The 25,531-nt window shown below is 38.3% G+C and overlaps 1 protein-coding gene across 2 annotated transcripts; it reads right to left on the reverse strand.

Moving 5' to 3' along the window:
- Positions 1-222: 222 nt before the first annotated feature.
- Positions 223-23,428, reverse strand: LOC116315299 (regulator of telomere elongation helicase 1-like). Of its 2 annotated transcripts, XM_039599401.1 has the most exons (24): positions 23,119-23,428; positions 19,072-19,261; positions 17,421-17,514; positions 16,824-16,905; positions 13,940-14,000; positions 13,311-13,386; positions 11,019-11,116; positions 10,835-10,890; positions 10,521-10,592; positions 10,285-10,366; positions 9,964-10,096; positions 8,973-9,086; positions 8,374-8,414; positions 7,784-7,869; positions 6,893-6,970; positions 6,665-6,742; positions 5,309-5,455; positions 5,082-5,197; positions 4,779-4,902; positions 4,132-4,297; positions 3,700-3,839; positions 1,795-2,005; positions 537-674; positions 223-420 (listed from the first exon to the last, which is right to left on the reverse strand). In XM_039599401.1, exons 1-24 carry the CDS (start codon positions 23,218-23,220, stop codon positions 407-409), a joined length of 2,499 nt encoding a protein of 832 aa, XP_039455335.1. In that variant the 5' UTR covers positions 23,221-23,428; the 3' UTR covers positions 223-406. The 2 variants fall into 2 exon arrangements, with proteins under 2 accessions (XP_039455335.1, XP_039455336.1); XM_039599402.1 differs by lacking the exons at positions 16,824-16,905; positions 17,421-17,514; positions 19,072-19,261; positions 23,119-23,428 and adding an exon at positions 14,263-14,318.
- Between the last annotated feature and the right edge of the window lie 2,103 nt (positions 23,429-25,531).

The raw sequence follows: 25,531 nt of genomic DNA on the forward strand, positions 1-25,531 counted from the left end.
TCACATGTTAACAGTTTACAGTTAAGCAACATATTCATTTGTAATTTATGGACCTTTTTTTTTTTTGTAGAGTAGTGATCATGTTTTGAATGTTGATTCCAAGACAGCTTTTGTGGAAATCCTGTTTGGCTTTTTGTAATTTTAATTATCTATCCAATTTGCCAGAACAGTTCTCCACAATCACTGTCCACATATACATACACATATATACGTCCATAACAACACGACTCTGAAGCCAAGCTGAGGTACGGGAGTCACTGAATGGCTGGTTTATTTTATTGAATGTTGAAAACATTTTTGTAAAGTTGTCCTCAAATGACAAGTCATCTTCTCTGCTGGAATAGCAGACATCCTGGAGGAGGTGATACGCCAGTCTGACATCTTCCACCCAAATGTCATCTCCAAACTACTTGGACTTGTCTGTGAGTAGATACACCACAAACTATAATATGACCTCCACAGCAGGCATTTAACTAAAATTTGACTTGATCTGTTCGCACAAGAGCACTAAGTAAATATCAGATAATGTTTCATACCGTTCTGCAGCGTTACTGTCTTCTTCCCATCCTTGGACAGGGTGTGATCAGGTTTGTATCCACAGCCCTGTTTTGCCATCTCCTGGGAATTTTCATCAAACCTCTTTTTGTGGTGTGGGCGAACAAACTGGCAGAGGCCTGTGACACAAGACAGCAATAGCAATCAACTACAAACTGTTTTAGCAATATTCCACTAACACAATGTTATATTGGTGCCAAATTATGACTTTGACATTGTTATTAGTATTGTGTAAATGTCTGATAATGAATACAGGTATATTCAGTTTTTTAAAAGTAACATTGGTTGAGGGGTTCCTAAACTATTGTGAAAAACTGGGCAAACTACAAAGAACGCAATGATCCTATCCACAGTACATAGTTTCATTACGTATACATATTATGGTAGAGAAATCAATTTAAGAAAAGACTGGAAATTCATATTGACCAACTATGATCTGCACTGTATCCAAACATGCCAGTTCATCCAAGTTGAGGTGGGCAAGCCATGGTCAACATGTATGAAGGCTGACGCAACAGATTTAGCTCAACGTGAATTTGGGAAAAAATTAAATATGGTGATGTCCATGGGACAATTTAGGAAATCACTGACTGCAAGAGATTTTTACCCAGTTATTAAAAACAATCCATGTTAACAATTATCTTGGTTTGTAGGGCCGATGTGGGAAATTTTTATATTTTGTTTTACTATTGTGATAGGTAGGAATGTGCAATTACAATAAAGAGTTCTCTCTCTCTCTTGAATTAAAGCTCATTTCATCTTTACAATTTGGACAAAACACAACTTTTACAATTTTGTACTGTGCATGACCACAGTAAGTTGAAAATCAAAATCCCTGCTTGTTTCAATAAGTCAATGCATTCTGCACATATTTCAACTATTTTGCTGGCATGAGATTTTAAATAAACAAATTAATATTAAATATAATTAATATTAAAAATAAATAATTTAAAATATTTCATTCAATTCGAAAGAGTTGAAAAAAAGATAATGACTTTAATGGATTTGTAAATAAGTGAATTGGTTAGACACATTTTACATAGAGCGTAACATGAACTACTCGTAAATCTAGAAAACGTGTTCCGAGTTCAGACCTGTGCAAAGCAGGTATACTTTATAGATGTAGGTGAGAGAACGTACTCTCAGTCCTCCAGTGAGTATATTGTCATTCTTAAAGTCTCAGTGTTAACCAAGTGAGGTATTTTTGCGGCTATTTATTTATGACAGCAGAAGACTTACCATGTAGGAGACTCTGAGTATTAGCGTCTTTGCCTAAAAATGCGGTTTCAGTCAGCAGGTGATCCAGGTCGTCAGTCTTTTCGTAGGTGTGCAGGGCCCGCATGATGCGGTGACAGCAGACCTGACTCAGGGACTTCTTCATGTCCGCCAGGAATTTCTTAGCCCTGCTGGATTTACGTTCTTGAGACAAATCCTCAGGGACACCCAGCTTCTTCAATAACATTAGAAGAAACAAAATCTGAGCAGCATAAACTTTTTACCACTATTTTAAAAGTACAGAAATCTATCAAAAACTAAGTATACTTCCAGCTCTCAAGATTGTCTTCCACGTGCTTACATCTCTCACTACAATTCACAATGTTGTCTGAGAACATCACAGTCCATGGAGACTACTGCCTGACCTCATCTGTCAACCATTAGTACTGCAAACAAAAGTGGCCCAGAGCAGATCCCCATCTTAACCCCATCTGTCATTCCTACTGCACACCTCATCACTTTCTCACTGTCCATCTTCATGTATCTGGCTCTTACTCTGACTTATTTCTGCAGTAACACATTTCCTTTCTTGGCACGCTACCATGTGAGGTCCAAAAAGACACAATGCAAATACTTCTGACCTTCTCTATATACCAGATTAGGCTTAACATTATGAACCCTGACAGCTGAAGTGAAGAACACTGATTCTCTCTTCATCATGGTACCGGTCTTGGTTTATATTAGTTTCCAGTTTGCAATGGTCAGTATCTATCAAAAGTGGTTCAAGAAAGAAAGTGTGTGAACCAGCGACAGGGTCATGGGTGGCCAAGGCTCACTAATGAGTAAAAACTGGCCTATGTGTACTGGTCAAAAAAGCTACTGTGGCTAAAACTGCTAAAAAAGTCTTGGTTGATTCTGATAGAAAGCTGTCAGAATACAGAGTGGATCACATATAAGTATGGGGCTACATAGCTTCAGACCACTCAGGGTGATCATGCTAAGCCCTGTCCACTGCCAATAATAGCTAATTAGAATTGAATGATTTTTTTGGGTCATATTAATGACCCTCTCAAATGCCTTTTTGTGTGCCATGGTGCAGCTAGAGAACCATAAACAGATGCAGCATGTGACCACACTTTCAATGGAGCCACAGTAGAAGACGATCATTACTTGGATGTTACTTTGAGATGTAAATTTTGCATAAACATTGTTGCATATCATGCACACCCTTTCATGGAAATAGTATTCCATGATGGCTAAGCAAGATAATGTAAAATAGGTTCACAAATGTTTTGAGGAAGACAACTCTGGCTTCAAACATCTTGGTGCCAGATAACACAGATGACCTTCAGAGGTCTTTTGGACTGTTTCGGAAAGTAAGGACAACCAACACAAGGAAAATGGTTATAACGTTATACCATACTGGCATACTTCTCCGTTAACACTCAATGCAAAAAACAAATCTAGTTTTCTTGCCTTGGCATAAAGGTATATGGCTGCCAAAAAATTGAGAAGAAATGTGACAATCTAGCTGAAAAAGATTGGTATATATGCACCAAGACACTATATCTTCCTTAGCTGCTGGTATATCTCATCAACTTTATCCTGCTGTAGTTACTATAGTTCTGCACATCCTAAATAACTGTACCAATATCCTTCTTCTCTGAGCGATACTCTCACTTTACAAGACTATGTTAAACAATCTGGTTAAATTTTCACTGCTCTCCCTCCTATACATCTCCATACCTCCACAGGTATGTCATTTGTACCAACTGCCTTTCCAATTTTCATCCTCTTCAAAATCTATAGTAATCCCCCCTCACACATACACACAGACACACATACACAATTACTCACACACTTTATGTCTGTTACTCATGATGTGAATTAGTACTTCTTACATTGTGACAATGTCAGAAAATGATCTACCTTTTGCTCTCGCTTGTCCTCTTCAATGGTATTGTTGGCTTGCTCCAAAGCATCCAGCAGGTTGAGTGGTCTCCTGTTATCGTATGGCACCTCATACTGATTAAGGAAACTGGCCATGTCATTGGCTCCATTCTTCTCATCTGATCACAAAAAATTAATCAAGGACTCACATTGGGGCAGCTGTAGCTGTATATTTTAAAACTAATATTTGCATTTCTCTAGGTTTCGGTTTAACTGGCTTTTAGTCACTTGAATTTCTACCATTTATTATTGAACTCATTGTTTCTAATGTAGTTTTTCTACATTTAAACTCAATAATGAATTGTAAAGACATTCTAGTGAAACATATCTGGTATAGCAAAAGCACACCTTGATCTTTAATATGCTAAAACGAAACATAGCAAAACATCAAACCACATCCATTGTACTAACTGAGTCTCCTCCTCTTCAAGCTGGGAAGGTGTATGTCCAACACCTTGGCCTTCTGGGTGTGAGAAGTTTGCAAGTAGCGGCGAGAAGTGAAACTGGAGGACTGAGTGTCTCGTGAACAATCAGTCTCGTGGTTGTGTGCTGGAGCCTTCTTCCCGACCACAGGCCTCTTAAATGTTTAATGCACACACTGTCAGTAGAAGCTGACCAACTGAACTGCAAACAACTTTCATAAAAGTGTCTACACATTTTACTGCACATGCAATGATATGATATGTTAGCCGATATTTATTATTAAAAGAATTAGACAACAAAGGTTGGCATGGTGTTACAAAAACCCATAACTTTAACTTTATTCTAAAGAAAATGCCAGAAAACACTAGAAATCAAAGTTCATTAAAAGTATATTTTGGTGAGATAAATAGTGCCATAGACATTAATGAAAATACTCAAGGTAAATATTCACATTTTTAAGTACTCTGGATTTTTTTTGTTTTAAATCACAACTCAACTGTCCTATCTTTTCAGAGCTTAAAAAAACCTAACCACAAATCCGGATTTTCAACAGTACTATTAGCTGGTTCCTTAACAAAACTGAATAATGAAAGAATTTGCAGCATTGTATGAACTGTGCAGGTGCAACAACCCACCATTTTTTGTGCAGTCCTGAAGAACTGAGAGACATCACGGACGACACTGCCAAAGCTGTCATAGAGGCGCACATAAGACCTCACCCACGATGGAAGCATGGCCCGGGTATCAGCATTTTTAAATCTGTTGGGAAACTTTTCATTTTAGTTTAAGAATACTTTTTTAAATTTTCTATTAATAGGGTGAACTAAGCACTTAATTGAGAATTTTTTAAATGTGAAGCTTCTGTGACACTGTCTGGTATAGTGGAGAATGTTCCCTCTTGTATGATGTTACTTAAGTAAACCTGGTCTATATCTGACCTCTGATCACACAAGAAGATCGCTCCATAGTCTTCCTTGTGACGAATCACTCTACCAATGGCCTGATTCACAGCTCTGAAAGCCTGCTGTCTGTACCACTCTTGCCCTGATAAGTACTATTCACACACACACACACACACACACACACACAGAAATCCAACTACCGTTATACGACCAAGCAATCCTTTAGTGTACCTCAATAGTTAATTTTTTTGATTTTCTTTCACCTTTTGCCCTAAAGATTTCTTTTGATTCATCTCATCCAAAAATTGCATTTTCAGGACAACTCGAGGGTCTTTTTTTGGAGGGAAAGGAAGGCCAGTAATGATGACACCCCGACCAAACATGTCTGCAAAATCCAGACCCTCGCTCGCCTAAGACAAGAAGATATAATTACATAGCAGCTTTGAGAGAAAGCTTTTTGTGTAACCCTACATTAAAATGAAAGAAAATCCTAACTTCATATCCATGCGTTTTCTTAAATGTTTATCCAATTAGTCACAGCCATCATAGAAAACGAGGTAGGTTGCAAAATGGAAAAACAGCATAAAACGGCTAACAAAGAGAGATATTCATGTCACAAAAATGAACAGTCATTCCCAAAACATTGTATGGTAATAGACTTGTAAACAAAAGAAAAAAAATTGCCTGATGTTGACACAAGAGGACAGGGGTACCAAAGATATGACATTTCCTTTGAATATCATATACAATTGTGATCAGAAGATTATGAACACTCATCATGGGTATGAATGTCATGATTATTTTGGGCTTCTAATGATTTCTTTCAACTGCTCTTTTTCCAGGTTGCAATGGTTTTACAGCCATCATCTATTATGACTTGAAGATTATTGGATGCACTACTTTAAATTAATTGAGATTTTATATTAATCGCACAGGGTCAAAGGCATATAATAAACTCAAATATTAACATACATCCACTTAAATCTTTCATAAGGTCTTTGTCTTTTAAATTGATGAGGTCAAGGCCGTTAAACTCATCAGTGATTGTGATGTATTACAGCTGGAAGTTTCTCTTTGCAAGCATAAAAGGGATCTGTGTGGATTGACAAATACTCAGAACAACATGAAAGTCCAAGGAACTCAGTTTATGTAAATTGGGAAGGTCTCTTGGAACCATTCTGAACTGCAATTCCAAGATCATTAGTTCAAACAATTTCAATTACATACAAGATATTCAAATGACTCACTACTTTACCATGCTCTGAAGGGGGGGGACTCTAGGATATCAACAACTACAACATTTGCAGGTGCCCACATAGATAAGCCAAATGATTTCTGGAGAACAGTTTTTTGGACCGAGAAAAACAATGACCAAGTTGTTGTCCACAATTACAAGGTGTGTTTGGACGAGTAAAAGTGAGGGCTTAACACCTAACAACACTGCACCAACTATCAAGTATGGTACAGATGGATGATTTGTACGAACATTAATGATCATGATTGTATGTAAACTTCTGATCGCAACTGTATACCCACACTATACAGCAAAAGTTGGAGCTGAAACATGACAACAGAAAACATTGTAGGACTTTTGCAGAGTCCATGGACAGCCTCCTCACCTTCCCTCGACACACACCAAAGAAGGCTCCTCCTTTGGATCGGGGATCATTGACTTTGGTGTAATAACCATCAATGACCTAGGAATAGACAGAAAGAAGCTCAATTTCTTTCAAATCTTTAGATTTTTATAACTATAAAAAGCTTAGGATATTTCTTTAGATGTGAAATGTTTAAAGAGGGGTTTACAGCCGAGTGATAAGAGACCTAAAAAATAAATAAATACTAACTTCATTAAAGGTGCCCTTCTCTGTAGGTTCAACAAACATGGGCTTTAACTTCTCAATGCGGTTTGCATGTCCGTTAGCCTGGTGATAACACATATACACACGCAGGAAATTACTTTATACAGTAACATCTTAGATTGTTATAAATGATTAAATTGACTGCGGAGTACCTCATTTAAAAAGAAAGAAAGAAATTAGTTCATACAGGTTAAAAGGCTTTTTACTTTTAATTATTACATTTATATTTTGATATCTTTACATGCTATTTTTTAAAATATGCACACTGTACCCTTATGCACCCTGATGGCTCCCCGCCCCACCAGCTTATCGTGGTGGAGGGGTTTGTATGTCCCAGGTATCCCAGAGGCTAAATTGTGAGGGGGCTATTTGCCCCGTGGTAGGGCCACCCATGGCAAACTGGTCCTGGTTGAGGGGCCACACAAAAAGCGATTTAACAGGCCCCTGGTAATAGAACATCAAAGGAACAGGTCCCACTACCCGGGACAGGGCTACCAGGGAGAATGCTGGACAGACCACGTGAACGTAAGGGTATAGTTAGAAGTCCACAAAAATTCTCAAAGTCGACTTTTGTCGACTTTGAGAAGGGTGTCTGGCCCATTGCTCCGGGCCATTCGATCCTTATACGACCGTTGCAAAAGCTCATCTGCATGGCCCATCTGCATGGCCCATCATCTACTGGAAACAATAGCAGAGTTGTCTGTATATTAAATTTCCATTAAATTAACTTCTAATTGGCTAGACAATAAAAAATATAATTCATGGAGAAAGAGAAAACAAAACATAAACATAAAAGTGACTAGAAAAGCTAAAAAAACAACCCCCCCCCCAAACCCTTATGGTTTTCCACAGGTGATTCTGCTGAATTCCACTTACCCTCCAGAATTCCAATGCTTTTTCCATTGAAGGAAAGGAAGGGAAAAATACTAAGAGTCCATGAGGAACCAGACGACTCAGGTTGGCTGAGGAAAGAACACCAGTTACAAAAGTGTATCACAATCAAAACCAAGGTAGCAATTAAGTTTAAAATCCAGGCATCTGTGAAAATAGAATTTATGAAATTTAACAGAGTTAAAAGCTAGCAGAGAGTTAGCTCACTAGTTTCCACCTAAACATAATACACCATGTTCTGATCGAGAGATTTCTAAAAAAAAACATTACAACACACAGCCGAAGGATGGAAGCTAACTTTTTTTTCTTAAATGGGCTTGCTGAGATTGACTAGAACAAGATAAAAGCCTTAAAACGTGTTAAAAACACAACAGCCTCAATAAATGCAGAGTAGTTTGGGCCCGGAAACAGGGTTCAGGTACGTCATCACTTAATGAAAAAGATAATAAGCAATATGAAATAACCATGAAGAACAGAGCATTAAGTTAACAGTGTTGCTGATGTCAGTAAGAAAAAAAAATCTCCTTAGAAACAGCAAAACCAAACAATTTCAATACTGTATATTGTGATCTTACCAACAGTGTTGCCTAAAGATGCCATGTTTTCAGGAACAAACCTGTCACAGAAATTTAAAGTTTGAGTTTAGCAATCAAATAAACACTTCAAAGTCAGAACCAATGTAGGTATATATTAGTGCTGTGTCAGCGTTCACACGTTAATCTGGCGTTAACAGGCTTAAACGCGTTAAGGCAGTCCTCACAATTAACACGATTAATATTTTAACGCACTCAATCTATCTGGAGTGCAGAATATAAAACAGTATGATTGGTCGAGTGTTCTTTCTAATATTTATCTTACAATACAAAGTGCATTGAAAAGACTGTTTTCTCGAATTAGTATTATATAAAAATTAACTAAAGCCTTACATACACATAAAAGGATTTTACTTGACTTTATAACAGATCAAAAGATGAGAAAAAAAAATATGGTTACACAACGATAATTGACTCCAGAAGTCAGAAAAACTAGCCAATAAATGAGCAAATTATAAGTTTTGCCATGCACCTTAATTTGTATTTAGGCATATGGCAAAACATATTTCATTTCAAAGAACTGCAAATTTCAAAAGTGACCTGTTAGAAAGTAATCATATGCTAAAAAAAAGAATACTGACCTTCGATCAAACGCTGAACTTAAGGGCACTCCATCTGGGCCTTGTGCAATGACGCCCACAAAGATCTGGTCGCGCTCAATCACATGGCTGTTCTCCAGACATACTGGGAATTCTCTGTAAGAGGAGCAGCAGAAACTCACTGTGATCAAGTTTTAGGTTTACCCCACTGTCCATGCAGCAAATAAAAGTTTGCTAGTAATGCTCTTCATTTGATAGTTCATGATGAATTTCTATCTAGAAAAATTGGAGGTTACAACATTTTCAAAAAGCATTACACTTACAGAAAACCCTATATGTTACATGTATTAGATGCAAGTTTTGAAAACGTAAAGATAAAATGCCCAAAATTCATGTGTCATACTGACTAACCCCACTCTAAGAATCCTGCCCATATTTACAAGCTGCTACACTGGTCACTTTAAATAACATCAAGGTCAATTTAACTCATTCAACTGTAACTTGTAAATTTAAATTGTTATTGATCCTTTTACTTTAGTCTTAAAGTGTATATTTATTTCTTACTATTCTTATATTTATTGTTAGGTTATTTGCACTGAATGGAATTGGGAGCCTCATCGTCTTGTCTCGCTATATACTACACTGTATATAGCAGAGATGACAATGCCTTTGGATGCAAACAAATTAATAGAGGATTACATAGATCTGTGTATTGTTAGAATCATTCTTATTTATTCATAGACCATGTCAAACCATTTCGCCTGGCTATAAAATGAATCATTAACTTTTATGTTGAGCATCGTTCAATTGCTAGAAAAATCAAATAATGAACAGAAGATTTAAATTATGAGATAGTGAACAGTTTCTACATCAAACAGCAGTTCACTGTAGAAAGGGTTTAATTCTTCTGTTCAATGTTCAGACTAAACAGGTAGAAATGTCATTGTTTTGTTTTTTAAATTAGTTGCTACTCAAGCTGGTGTGGGAAAAATTTAATTGTGCAGCAGTGCAGTCAGAGTGACAGCTAACTTACATTCTCATCTCAGATGTGAAAGAAGACAGGGGCGATAGGGTACCACTTGTCAGAATGATGCAGCGAATGCCTTGATTCACCAGATCTTGCATACTGAAGGCCGGAGAGAAGCACCAGTAACTCAGAATATTTCCTGCAATTTCCAGAGAAACACATCACATTTACCTGTAGTACGAATCTTTCATACACTAATAACAATTGAATCTATAACTTTTAACAGGGTTCACACTCTAGCAGAAATATATAAATGGTATTACTAAAATTCATTCTGTCAATGTGGATCCACGTAACACAACAATGCATCAGGTTGTGCACCGTTACCTTGCTTTTTGGATGAACCTGAAGCCCACATATCAACACTAGGTTTTTTTGAGTGAATGCTGGTGTTTCGATGGATATGAACCTGAGCCGAACAGATGACAAAAGCTCATAATTAGTTTTTTTTTTTTTATTATTATTTAAGATACCGGAACAATAGTGATAGTTTCAGTTACTTTTCACTCACATGTGGCAAAGATATGTTACTTACTATTATTTCATTGACTTAATGAACACACCTTAAAATGAGCCGTGTTGGTTTCCATCTGGTGTTGTTTCTCCTTTTCTGATGGTTCACCACAAAATACCAGCTAAAATAACAAAACAAAGGGGAACATTCAAACATGCCACAAGGTGATTAAATAGCTACTCTTTATACAACGAAGAGTAATGGAATTCTATAATTTTATTGAATGTCCTCAATCAAATCTGGTAGGCCACACAAATAATATGGGAACAATGCATATTAGTTTTCAAAAATCAAAGACCCCCCCACCCCACCACAAAAAAGATTACTATTGACCAATTTCTTTAATAGCCATACAATGTGTACCTGTATGATATCAGAAAGCTTCTGGAGTCCACTAGTATTGAGAAATATTCCTGGCTCTGAGGAGAGACATGCATCAAACAGGTCATTTGTTAATTAGTTGCACTGATCTGTATAATAAAACCAGCCAATGTTACAAATGATAAATGACGTGATAATGTGTCTAAGCCAAAATATGATGCCCTACGTTGTGCCAGGTATCCAATGATGTGCTCCAGAGCTTCAAAGACTGCTGTCTTGCTGCTGAACGTCAGATTAGCTTTTTCGAACACCTCATAGATGAAGCTAGGACACAACAGAGAGACATGCAGTGCTTACTAGGTTTATTATAACAGTTAAGATTAAGAATCATTGTCTCAGCAGCTTTAAGTGAGAACCCGCACTAGGGTCAAGGTACTAACTACAGAGACATTCTATGACCACACTTTATTCTTGTTGTTGGTGTTTTTTAACATATGATTTGAAAAGCACAGACTTGTTGCTTCTCTTCAACATTAGAAATATTTGGTTTTCTTTAAATGACTGTCACAAAAATTGGCTACAGCTACAGAAGATTATTGCAAATATGGATGTTTTTTATGATTTCTAAAACATCAATACTTCACAGCAACAGTAAAGACAAGCATTTTACAATCACCAAAAGGTGATTGTAGGGAGGAACGCTGGTTTGAGCGCAGAGTCAAGGAGCCCATTTACATGAAAAGGGAAAGACCATCTGTGAATCGAGGAGGGGGCCTAAGGGTACGTCTTTCACCATCTTACAATGCTGTGATTGCAGCCATTCCCCAACTCTCTGTGAATGGTACTCATGGTCATTGATCAGTGGGTTTTGGTCAGCGGTTGTTTATCAATGGTCATGAGAATTTGCATAATTAAGATTAAGGAACTGACCTCCAAGCCCTTTTTTCCTTCAATGGGCTGGTTTCAGTCATTATGCAAATGTCCTGTTTATAATATTGGGGAAACCTTCAGTCAGCTGAGACTGAAGAAGTCACTTGGATGAGTGACGAAACGTTACGTCCAGATGAACAGAATCAACTTTTGGAGATTTACTTAACTGCATGATTGAGCATGCATCAACACATTTTACAATCAACACACTTTCAGTATGGGAACCACAGATTCATGCCACTAAATAAATATCAAATCAAGTCTGATATCTCAGTTTTCCCTTCTATTACAAGATTGTAGTGTTGAAACAAAATGTCTAAAAAGTTTTTTTTTTTAATTATATAGCAATTAGGATATAAAATCTTTAATGTGTCTTAATCACTCTATTTAGTCAAGTTATAAATCAATATATCAAATATATATATATATATATATATATATATATATATATATATATATATATATATATATATATATATATATATATATATATATATATATATATATATATATATATATATATATATATATATATATATATATATATATATATATATGTCTATATATGTATATGTATATGTCTATATATATGTATATGTATATGTCTATATATATGTGTGTATATATATGTATATATATATATGTATATATGTATATATATATGTATATATGTATATGTGTGTATGTGTATATATGTATATGTATATATATATATATATATATGTATGTATATATATGTGTATATATATATATATATATATATATATATATATATATATATATATATATATATATATATATATATATATATATATATATATATATATATATGTATATATGTGAAGCAGCGGGAATGAGGATCAGCACCTCCAAATCTGAGGCCATGGTTCTCAGCCGGAAAAGGGTGGAGTGCCCACTCCAGGTCGGGGATGAGTTCCTGCCCCAAGTGGAGGAGTTCAAGTATCTCGGGGTCTTGTTCGTGAGTGATGGGAGAAGGGGCCGGAGATCGACAGGCGGATTGGTGCTGCGGCTGCAGTGATGCGGACGCTGCACCGGTCCGTCGTGGTGAAGAGGGAGCTGAGTGTAAAAGCGAAGCTCTCAATTTACCGGTCGATCTCGTCCCTACCTCACCTATGGCCACGAGCTGTGGGTAGTGACCGAAAGAACGAGATCGCGGATACAAGCGGCAGAAATGAGCTTCCTCCGAAGGGTGGCTGGCCTCTCCCTTAGAGATAGGGTGAGAAGTTCGGCCATCCGGGAGGGGCTCAGAGTAGAGCCGCTGCTCCTCCACATCGAAAGGAGCCAGTTGAGGTGGTTCGGGCATCTGACAAGGATGCCTCCTGGGCGCCTCCTGGGTGAGGTGTTCGGGCATGTCCCACCGGGAGGAGGCCCAGGGCAGACCCAGGACACGCTGGAGAGATTATATCTCCCGGCTGGCCTGGGAACGCCTTGGTGTTCCCCCGGATAAGCTGGAGGAGGTGGCTGGGGAGAGGGAGGTCTGGGCTTCTCTGCTTAGGCTGCTGCCCCCGCGACCCGGCCTCGGATAAAGCGGATGAAGATGGATGAATGGATGGATGGAATTACAAACCTCTGCTTGTTGCCAAATTGGACCAAATCCTCCACATCAAGGATAGAACTAACAAAGTCTCTATCAGTGCTCTTTTCTAGAAGAAAAAAAGAAGATCAAGCTTAAGATTGAGTATTTATAAGATAAATTGCTATAAATCACTGATGGAATAGAATAGACCTTTAAAATCCCACAAATTCCAAATTTGGGATGGTTACACAGCTCTTATAGCAAGACAGATATAAACACAAGTAGTCCTATATACAGAAGAAACCAAATTTGTATGTGCAGATAAAAATTTACAGAGAGATGTATAAAAATGACACGTGTCAAGTTTCCTGTTTTCTATCAAATGGGCGATTTTTATATAAGTTATAAAACAGCATCCTAATAAGTTATTATAATTCACTATTCTCGAAGTAACAAATGCATGGACCACATTCTCAACATAACAATTTTCATTCAAATTTTGACAGCCACTAAAAGCAGGCAGTAGACATTTCATTAATATCCACATTTTGGACATTCCTGGACTTCAAACTTCCTCACAGTAGTACTTGAGGTCTGTACAACACAAACAAAGAAGGTAAATTACATGCTTTTCTAGATTATTATGCTACACAGATATAGTCACTCTGTTAGACCATTACCTTCAACTTTTTTGTAGTAGACACATGACCCGGTGGAAACTTTTCCTCTGCACATATGAACCTGGAAAACAAAAAATTGATTCCACAATAAGACTAAAATCACAAACTATCTACCCATAACCTCTTACTTATCATTTTTTTTCCACCAGCTAGCTCATTGGCTCATTTTTAATAGTACACACACAGACATATTAATTAGAAAGGATAGCGTCACATATGTCTTTTATGCTTTATTCCACACACAGTTAGGTATTGCAAGTTAGATGTAGACTGGCACACCCAGGCACCATTAAACACTGGAGAAGAAGAGACCCGTCTCTGACCTTTGGGAGTGAGAGGGCCTGCGGGGGGAGGCCTTGGAAGGTGAATCTTCATGTGACTGTTACGTGAAAAACACGGTTGAGAGACTCTTGCTGCAGATAAAATAACTATTTTTTTTTCTTTTTTTTGTCTGTCCCATTTGGTTCTTAAGCCGTCAGAATTGTTGTCTGAAGACCAACAAGGATACCAAATGGATTTATTTTGCCAAATGGATCATCATGGCATTGCCGTATTGGTCCATTTGATCAAACTTTGTTATTATTTATTTTATTTTCAGTTGTTACAGATGGGACAGACATGACTGGGGGATAGGAAAGGGAGAAAGAAAGAGAGGAAGGAAAAGAAAAACAGAAGGGAAAAGGGACAGTGAGAAAGGGCACTTACAAAGACAAAGAGAAGAAAAAAAAATCTCCTGGATCACCTGTTGAGAGAAAAAGAAGAGAAGACAAAAAAAAAAACCAAACAAAAACAAAGCAACATACTAAACACAACACCATCACGTTAATCTAGCTGAGTGTGAACAGCAGTAAATACTAAATATTGAAAGTTGTTGTGCAGCATGCAGGACAGACAGCGCACAATGTGCTTTGAAGTAGCAGCTAAGAAAGGTGTAGTTTATGTCTACGAACAGTGAACACCCGTGTGCACACCTGTGTGGATCAACGCGCTTGTATACAAAAGGTTTTCCCATGTAACGGTCTGCTAGAGGGTGTGGAGGCCCATAGCCCCGTCCCCCAGGGGATGAAGCAGGCATGGAGGAGATCCAGGCTCCAGACATCCAGAGGACCCAGAGTGCGAGAGCCCAAGGAGTACCACGGAGGGGCATCCGTGCCACCTTCCTGGGAAGGGCTGAGGAGATCCCAAACGAGGGGTCACCCAGTAGCCACGGAGCAGAAGCCAGAGGGGCTGCACCGGGCGTGCCCGCCGGCTCTGCCGACAGCCAGCTGTGCCAGAGTGAACCGAGTTGCAGGCCCGAGGCCGGAGGCCCGAGGCCCCCCTTGCCCGGAAGAGGCCTGACCGGCGACAGGCATCGGGCCCCGCCAAGTAGCCACGGGAGTGAGCGGTGCATACCTGGCGCCCAGCCCGGACACCAAGAACCACCAATGCACCAACCCCTGAGGGCATCAGTTACCAGCAGGGAGTGTGGTGAGGGGAGATAGGCCTCCACACTTGGAGGGCCTGGGAGTACCAGGGAGGTGGAGTCTAAGACCCGACCTGACATATAGACACAGACAAACAGGCACACACAGACATAAACATGCTTTCCCACCCTCATGCACACATATACAAACACTCAGCACTCACCCAACGTGAGGATAGACATACATAGACATGTACACACAATCATACTCCCCAAACATACTCTATGCCCTGGGTCCAGGTACCCTCGCCCCAGAGGAAGAAACGGCACCAGACCCAAGAGATGTGACCCTTTCCCCGGGGTGGAGGCAAGCAGACCGCCCCAGGCTCCGCAGCAGCAGGGAGGCCAATCGGACAGCCAACACCTCCTCCCAGCCCCCGCCCGATGGCTAGTAGAGAACGGGGTGTGTGAAGACCCCATACCTCCCTCCTCCCGCTCATGTGTAGTGTTGCTGCGTGTTGTTCTAAAGTGCATTTAAAACAAGGGAGGGCATGCTGGTGAGGTCTTGTAAGATGCCCAAACCACCTCAAATGGCTCATTTCAATGTGGAAGAGTAGCGTCATTTAAACTCTGCGAAAATTTACCCTGGATAGGTTTCCCTCTTTGACACTGAGCAAGTATAACAAGTTGGTAGAGGCACGATTGGCACGCAGTAGAAAGACAACTACTAGCAAATGGCCTGAGCCCACCAAAATTAGAAAATTGGCATGATGTAATGTTGTAAATATTTAAAATGTAAAAGCAGTCTACAACTATTGCAGCATAACTAAGGGAGGATTCAGGGTCACCTGATCCAGCCCTCACTATACGCTTTAGAAAAGAGGAAGATTTTAAGCCTGATCTGTCTCCTGAATCCAAACTGGAAGCTGGTTCCACAGAAGAGGGGCCTGAAAACTGAAGGCTCTGCCTCCCATTCTACTTGTAAGTAAGACCTTGTATGTGAGGAGCAGGATTTGGAATTCATGTAAAGGGGCTGATGTGGTGGCCGTTGGTTTCATTGAGCTGCTTCCACAAAAATGAGGATCTCATCTTGCTCTCAGATATAATAAAACTCCACCGTCTTGAACTAGAGCGGGCGATAGTAGTGCTTGTGTTCCTGAGATCTAATGCACACTGAAGGCCCACACCAACCAGAACCTGCAGCAGGTAGAGAACTGATTTTTGTAATGCTACTGTTCTAGGCAGTTGACCAGAACAAGAGTGAAGTTACTGTTCCGAGCGGAAGTCCAATAGAGTACAGTTGGCACAACTGATTTTTGTTCTTTGTGAATGTAGTCAAACTCGAAGTAGATTTTTCTCCTTTTTTTTCAGCAGTGAGCTTGAAGAAATTCACTGTTTTGTTATTAAGACAATTCATTAGACATAGCAGTTAAAACATCCCATTATATTTATAACTCTATCGCACTTGCCTTTATAACTTACTTTGACGTGGTTGCTCTTCTGACACATGACATCCTGGTTAATACACAACTGCTCTCTTGAGCCCAGCACACACACCTTTGGGCTGAATCGAAAGAGACATGGAGAACAGGTTTACCATAAATAGCCAACAAAACCAGAACAGACAAAAGGTGCTGCAGTCAGTAAGACTTCAAAATGATTATAGCTTATGTAATAACCATTTAAAGCCCCAGTAGTATTTGGTTAATTGTGACTTATATTGTGGTATAATGTGTTGCTTTTTGAGATCTTTTAGCCTGTTAAACTTTGTCAGATATGTTCTGTTATTAGCTTTCGGTTATCAGGCCTGAGTGTATTTTTGTGAAACTGAACTCATTACACAACAAAACAAAACAAAAACGGTAGCTATTGTACCATTCCAAGATCAAATTCAGCTATACTAAAATGTATACTGTAAACCTGGCAATTAAAATTTGTATCTCCCTAGTAAATACTAACAGTAGGGGGTTGGTGTCCTCATTACACCATGATCACAAAACCTATTAGAAATGTTGTTTTATATTGTGAATAGCTGTCATTCAGACAATCACGTATGATCAAAAAGTTAGAAATGCTTACCTGTATGAAGTGTTCTTTAACTCATTAATAACCTGTGCAAGCTGAGAATGTGTCCTCGTTGCGTATATGATCTTGGGGACATCAGTGTAGTAGGCTTGACAACAATAAGAAAAGACAATTAGGGCTTTATACGTTGCTGAAAAAACTTAATTGAACACTTTTTAACATAGTATACCATCAAGTCAAACTGGGATATTGGGCCTGATTTACTAACAGTGTGTATGCGCAAATCTGTCTTTGAAGAAATTGGAGAATGTATGCAATGATCCAAAAGAACAGAGACAATACAGTTTGAACAGATTAAACAGCTGAGCCATAAATATGCCAAAGTTGCAACATGATGCATATTCTAAACTTCTGTATCAGGGCAGCTGTGCCTCCACCAGTGTGTGAATGTGAGAGTGAATGAATAGTGGAATTGTACAGCTGTATAAATGCAATCCATTAGTATTATTTTTATTATTATTAGCTGTGCTACCACCTCAAAGAGCCACTGAACACCAAGCTGAGCGGCCTCCTACAACTCAAACATTCTTTGTATGATTTGAATGCATAGCTGAAACATGGGGATGACAAAGCCCTTGAGACCTATGCTGGGTACCAGTCTGACTCTTATGATGCTATTAAACTGCACTGTTATTTAAGTTTTATGTGACAGAGGACACCTACATATACCAGTTCTGGAGCACCACTGTACCAGTGGAAGAGAGTGTTAGAGACACCGACAATCAGTTAAGTGGGCTCTATAAATGATGAATAAAGCATGAAAGTCAGAGTAAAGAAGAGATTGGGAAAACCATTATCTTAGAGAAGTTTCTTTGTGTGCTTCATCCAAATGTCTGCGCACATGGGTGAAGGAGAACAATACAAAGAACAGGTCTGATGAATCAAAATATCAAAGTTCTGGTTTAAATTATTGTCACTATGTATGGAGGATGTCAGGACAGAAGTACAACATAAGTGTGTACAGTCATCTGTAAAACAAAATCAAGGCTTTATAGCTTAGGACTCTATTTCAAAAAGTGGTGTTGGGAATTTTGTCAGAACTGGTGGAATTATGAATACAGATGTTGATCCAGTATTCAATACCATCTAAAAAACATGTGGTTTAACCCATTCCCAACCCATCTTAACAGGGGATGGAACAAAGAGTAGCAAACATCCAAAGAAGAGCTTTAGAACATGCTTTGAAAATCTGAAGGAACTATTACTTAAGACTAGTTAAAGGAATCACAACAAATGTTGCCTAGGACTTCAGACTATGTTGAAGAAGAAGGACATCCTACCAAATATTGACTTCCAACCTTGTTAGAGTAGTACAAATGCTGTTTTGAAATATGTAGAATATTTCCATGTATGGTTGGAAACATTACATGTTTGAGTAAATTGTTAAATCCTATTTTCCTAACAAAATATAAAGTGGTTTGAGTGCTCAAAAAGAGTAGAAAAGCACTATAGACGAAGCAGTCAATTTACCATTTATCAAAATATAAAGAAATCCGTGCTAGCTCATTTTCTTTTGCATAGCAATTTAAGCACACAGCATGTCTTTGTAGCTTATATCCTTTGCATTTTTGTGTATGTATCTGTTATTCTTCTTTGACCAGTAAAATTACAAATGACTCTTGATTTGCAGATGATACAAACATACTTAGTTTGTCACCGTCAGCTGTCCCCCAGGAAGACAGAGGTGTGTTTGGAAACATCTCCTGGCCCAGCATCTCTGCCATCATACAGGTAGACATGGTGTCCTTGAAGTTCTCCCTCCAGGCCAGGGTGGTGCACAGCAGGCACAAAGTCTTACCTGTGCCTGTGGGGCTCTCCAGAACCGCATTGACTTTCTGAAATAACCAGACAGGTAAAGTTATACATGAAATAAAATTTTTTTAAAAATCTGAGAAAACCCAAAAACACACATTCTGATGGTACCAACATTAAAATATTAGAGACTTCCATGTATTAGACTATGCTTTTATGAGCAAACATTTGGCATTGTGGAGGAAGATCTTCCTTTTAGCAGAAAGAAATCTCTAGCAGATCAGGTTCAGAAAAGGGCAGATATCTGCACAAATCAGTTAAAAGGTAAGGTGAAAAATAACTAAATAAATAAAACAGCAACACGTGCGTCAAGATCCATTAGGTGACAATTGTGTGCAAGTTTGATCAAATTCTGACCAGCACTCTAGAAGTAGAAATTCTTGTGACTTGTGGATGAATATGTGGATATACGCCTTGCAATTGCATAAACTGACCTTTGGCCAGATGTGTAGTGTGGTGAGAAATACAAAAAAAAGTCTATCAGAGAGAGTACACAACCACAAACATGTGGTTGTGTACTCAGCAGCCTAACATAAGGATGGTTCAGGTTCAGTAAGCTTTCACTGCCAGAGTAAATATGTTATGATTCAAAAACATTGTAATCATTCATACACATGAAAAGACAGATTTAAAATATGTCTTTTAAAAATTACTTTCTTTCTTTAATTACTTTTCTTCTTTAATCAAGAACTGTTAAAATCAGTTCTTGATTAAACATTGGGGGTATTTGAGCTGTCTGTCAGCTGTCAAGAGGCAGGGTAAACCTAAGACAAGTCAGCAGAGTGCTATGTGTTACATAGAAACTCTACAGAAATTCTAAGGACAGGTCAATAACGTGAAGCCTCTTTTGTCATATGTTTTTTTCCCATCATCATCATTATATTCTGTGAAGCCACATTTTGGACAAGGAGACGTCAGATGACTTGCCGTTTGGCAAATGGTAAGCATGGTGGCCTCATGGGGCTTTGGAGCATGATGTCACGGGAGGGGGCGTGACTGGCGAAGTGCCATTTTAGCAGGCCAAAAAAAGGGCTGAAGGAGCGAAAGCATCAGCAATGGCTCGCACTTACTGTGTTGTCGATTGTTAGATTGCACGATCGGGACGGGAATAAGCTGAAAAATGGGCTCTCTTTTTATTCTTTTCCCACCTGGAAGCAACGTGAGGGAGCTTATATATCGGATGTTACCAAAAGAAGTCATCTAGCCTGGATAACAGCTATGAGACAAGCTGATATCCAGTTCTCTACCATCCACTGATCTCTGTTGGTGTGTTACAGACATTTTCATTCAGGTAAGATCTAAATAAGTTAATATTACCCGTTATAGCCTATTAGTTTTATTTTGAATGCGCTCTGAGGTCATAGCAAATTAGAACCCACATCCTAATGAGTGATTAAGCACCCACAGTGACACAGGTGTCACCGCCCCTTTACACATTGAGGACACTTTCTGTTAATGTTTCAGAATTGACTCTCCCATAGTTTTTATGATGGTAAAAAATGGGTCTGGGCTCTTAAGGGTTAAGATAAGATAACCTTTATTAGTCCCACGCGTGGGAAATTTGTTTTGTTACAACAGTGGACAGAAGAAAGTTGCATAGAAAAATTAAAGAAAAAACACTGAAATAATTTATCCATAAGATACTGTACAAAATAGAATAGAACAGAATAGAATACTATATACAAACGAATAAAATAGTTGTATTTAGCATTTGTATTCTAAGTATAATACAATGCTGACAGAAAAATTTTATAGATATACATTCTATTTATAAAGTTGCTAATTGTTTTTCATTATTGCATGCAAACCAGCCTATGAAATGAATGAAACAAATCCTGACTGGGTTCCACCGCTACACATGGGGCACTACGAAATCACTGCTTTAAACTACATGCTACATACCACCATGCCAATCAGATTACTTCATCCATGTGAGGGTGAACATGTGCCCCAGTGTTGTAGTAAAACCAGGGAAAAATGCTCTTGTTAAAAACTCTAAGTCTTGTGCTGTATATGTAGCAATAAGTTTTCAAAATAGACAGTAAATAACAGAATGCTAGTAGTGGATGATATTATTTAAATGCTGTCATGATTTTATGTGAACACTTTGTCATTTGTAAACTATAAACAACATTGATTATACATTGTTACTGTTGTGATGTTCAACAAAGTGGTTTTATTTTTTTTTTACAAAGGCAAACATTTGTTTGTTTCTTTATTCAACTTTTTGAACAGTGGTACTTAGTAAGTACATATTCAATAAATGCAAATTATTTACATGGCAGTGCACTTCAGACATAAATGTAGACCCCCTAAATAAAACATTATGGGTTATTCAGAACAGAACTATGCTTGGAAAAATATTTTCCCATCAACTGAGACAACTCCTCCACAGTAGCAGGTGGGGTTTTTCTTTCCTGAGGACAGCTTCTTTTACCTGTCACTACAAATGGCCTGTTTATGTTTTGATTGAGAGATGTTTTTTTTGGCCAGCTAAAGAGGAGAAGTCTATCTTATGGCCAACCACTGACTGTATCATGGTCATATTACCCAGCAAAACCCAGTATGAAGGTTCATCTGTAACAGTCCTTGTGCCACGGATCAACACTATTGCTTCTACTTGAAACAGAAGAGAAGCGACATGGGTGCAGGTCTCTGCGACTGCGGCCATACAGGTGCAGTGGGCGGCTTCAACCTTCCCTGTGATGCTCACAATGACCCATGGCTGCAGTACTGGTTCATTCAGTCTTTTGGAGTGCAGTACCTGAAACATACAAAGAAAGTTAATTTAAAGACAATAAAATGTGTTTTATCTACTTTCAAATCCTTTTATAGAAATGTAACAAATAAGGTGTTTAGAAAGTTAGCACATATATGTAATTTTTTAAATCTTTTTATGTATTCATCTATAGCTGAATGTTATATTCTAAATCTGCCTGTTTTTTTGTTTTTTTAAATCTGCCAGCAAAAAATGAACCTAAAGTAAAGGATGTAATCACTTTCAAGAGGGAGAAAGCATAAAGTTCAGATTTAAGTGACAATTATGAATGACTTAATATGATAAGGAGATTCTGCAGGTCATTAATCAATGTATAAAACCAAAATACAATATATTTTTAGTTAGACAGGACATAAACACGGAAGCAAGATGTATAATTAGGATTATTTATAACAATTATGAATTAATTAGTGCAATTTCGTTAACCATAGAGAATGACTAAATCCTTGAGGACAATGTCACATCAACGCACTGAACTCACTATGTTATCCATCTAACAGAGCCTCCACATGTTCTCACTGTAATTTCCCCCTCATGACTGAATTTATGCTTGCACTAATCTGAATGTTCGGGGGGAAATCAAACGCATTTTACTGGCAGTACTCAAGCTGACTTACCTTTGTTTGAATGAAGGCGTACTCACAACGTGGAGGCTTAAAAATAGCCAAATCTTGTACCCAGTCCTTGGTGAATTGGATGTGCGCCTTTATGTGCTGACTCCATAGACAAGGTAAGAGAATATATCAGGCTAAGGCAATAGCTGTTGGTCCTCAGGGTTTTTACTCCACTGCCGTTATTTCATATGGGTCCACATTTCCAGTGCACGCCATTTCTTGCAAGTACCGTCTCTTTGCATCCGGACGCAATCTGTCTCTATAACGTCCTTTTTCTTTTGAGCTGCTTTTAAGTATGGTACGTTGCAAAACTTCTATCCACCACAGTGTTTGTTTTGATTCGTGGCCTGCTAAAATGGCGCTGAGCTCCCACAATGCATTGCGGCGTGACATCAACTCCAAAGCCCAATAGCCATGGCTACTCGGTATTTTGCCCCTTTACAGCTTATTTCCATCAACGGACATACACATCACAGTTGATTCTTACCTCCTGAAGACATTCGATTACTTTGTTCATGTATGCCTTCTGAGATTCGTACGGAGAAAAAGGGAAATTCACAGTCACTCCCCTAAGAGTCAGTGAAGGCATCCTGTCCTCTGGCGTCAGTTGGCAGCAGCATAGACGAAAATAGTTGTTTAAAATATAGAGATATATTTCTTCCAGCTCTGCAGTCACTCCCACTTTTCGACCCGGATAAATGAGTCAACTTTGGTAAAAAAAAAAAAATTACTTTCAGCATCGGCTCGTTTACAATTAGTAGAAAGCAGTTCCCAATCCAAACTCTATGTTTCGCGCCCAGTTTTGTCAACGCCTACGTAAGGACGATCGCTATTGGCTGTCCTAGAAGTCGCGAGATAACATCATTGCATACTTTGCATATTTGGTCCTGCCTAAGTAATTGTAACAGACACCGTAGGAGAGAGAAATAACATCGTGGAATACACATAAAGTGAGTAAAAAAAAAGTAAAAAGGGTTTAGAATACATTTTGAACTACAAACTACATTTTTCTTAGCTATTCTTGTTTTCAATATTGCAGCTGGTGAGAATACTCTCAGTGGTGCCTCTGTAGAAGGTGCTCATAACCACACACAGGCACACACACATGATTAAACAATAAATGAAAAAAAAAAACACACTAAAAAAGTTAAGAAGTGAGAAATCTATGAGCTGACTATTCATGAACTGTTCATACAGTTATAGGTACATGAACATTTACCTATAACTGTAACTTCTGTTTCAGTGCTGCGACCTGCTTGACTTCCAGGTGTGAGAACTTGCAAGTGTCCAGAATCAGGAGAGATTGGGGGACCCACTTTAGCAGGATCATCTGTGAGGCTTTGGGACCCCTGATGATACAGCAGGACACAGTCACAACGCCTGGAACCAGTGTGTAAATGAGGCATCCCCATAAGCCTTGAAAAGTGGGAGGAGAGTAGTGGTGTGATTCACCTTTCTTAAGTTCCAATGCTCTGCGGGTCCTTTGGATAGAAATAAGTTCTTCTATCAGTTATCATTTATTCTGTTCATTATAGAATCAGCTACTGTTCTGCCAGACCTGAGAAACATGTTCCCAGTTCAGTTCACATCTTACTTACACTGAAAACTGTTTTTTGGCTGTATATTTGTTTAGTTTTATATATATATATATATAACTTGTTTTACAATTTATCTACCAGGTCGCACTAAGAGTTTTGTACATTTCAATCTCTCAAGTTTAGTTCATAAATATGTTTGTTCTGGGTAGATCATTGCTTGAGAAATCTTCTTTCCAAAATAACTGTTGTGTACTAAAAGGAAAAAAAAAAAAGAATGTGTACTTCACGTTATGGTTGAAACTGGGGTTTTTTTTTATTTTATATAAACAATTTTTGCTCATAACCAATTAAAAAAAAATTTTTTCAAAACAAATTCTTTGAAGAAATGTCCCTCGCATCTTCCCACCTGCTTTCACTGCATAACAGCCCACACTAGTGAGACAAGACCCAGTAAAACAGCCTGAAAGGAGTTCAGAAGTGCCCTCAAGCACCAATTTTGCCCGCAGGCACCGCAAGAGCCTTTATGTTTGTCACAAAGATAACTGCTAGACTCCACATACAGTGGTGAAGATGAAAATTTGCCACAGACCACAGTCATGGTGTGACAAATAAAGCCAATAATTATTTCCCTGTTTGTTTGTTTTTTCATCAAATTGATTGAGAAAATGTGTGTTTAATGAACTATTTGGACAATATGAAATATATCAATAGGAGTACAAAAGGTCCCAAAGGTCAAATAGTATTCTCAAGTGTAAGCTCAGTAATAGTCAAAATATTGCGTTTTTGTGACTGAGCCTGCAGTTCAGTAATTTCACCACTAGATGGAGTCATTGCCAAAGCAATGTCACTTTGAATTGGAGCATCACTGACACTCACAGAGGCAGACCAAAACACACACACACGATTAAAATAATGTATGAAAACGTGGAGAGAGAGGGAGCTCTGAGTGTGACCGTGACAAATGTGTAATATATATGATAGTATTATAATATGTAATATGAGATCACATTATACTACATCACTGTGATCAGGCGGGGAAAATGCAAAGCAAACGTAGCCAATGTTTTACCTGATGGATACAATGTAGCTTGATGAGGAGTTGCCATGTTAATGGAGCCTCTTCTGTTGCATTGCTTTGTTTGTTTTGTATGTATTTCAGAATGAAAATACTTTAATAATCTCTAAGAAAATTATGTGGGTTACACTTGTGTAGAGACAATAGCAGTAACAGACTGAACTAATTAAATAATACAGTACATGTAAGTACAACCCACTCAATGTTATACACCAAAATATACACAGATAGCTCAATTATAAATATAAGGAATATTTTAAGGTACAAATACGTGATTGACTAAAATG

This window comes from Oreochromis aureus, linkage group 15 (assembly GCF_013358895.1).
Source record: "Oreochromis aureus strain Israel breed Guangdong linkage group 15, ZZ_aureus, whole genome shotgun sequence".
NCBI lineage: Eukaryota > Metazoa > Chordata > Actinopteri > Cichliformes > Cichlidae > Oreochromis > Oreochromis aureus.

What these genes read in the sequence shown, in the direction of transcription:
- LOC116315299 (XM_039599401.1), bottom strand. Translation starts at nt 23,220, where the DNA reads ATGCCTTCACTGACTCTTAGGGGAGTGACTGTGAATTTCCCTTTTTCT. An exon ending in AGGTTCATCCAAAAAGCAAG is followed by an intron (nt 10,097 to 10,284) that starts GTAACGGTGCAC and finishes TGGAAATTGCAG; the next exon opens with GAAATATTCTGAGTTACTGG. An exon ending in TCAGGACTGCACAAAAAATG is followed by an intron (nt 4,298 to 4,778) that starts GTGGGTTGTTGC and finishes TAAACATTTAAG; the next exon opens with AGGCCTGTGGTCGGGAAGAA.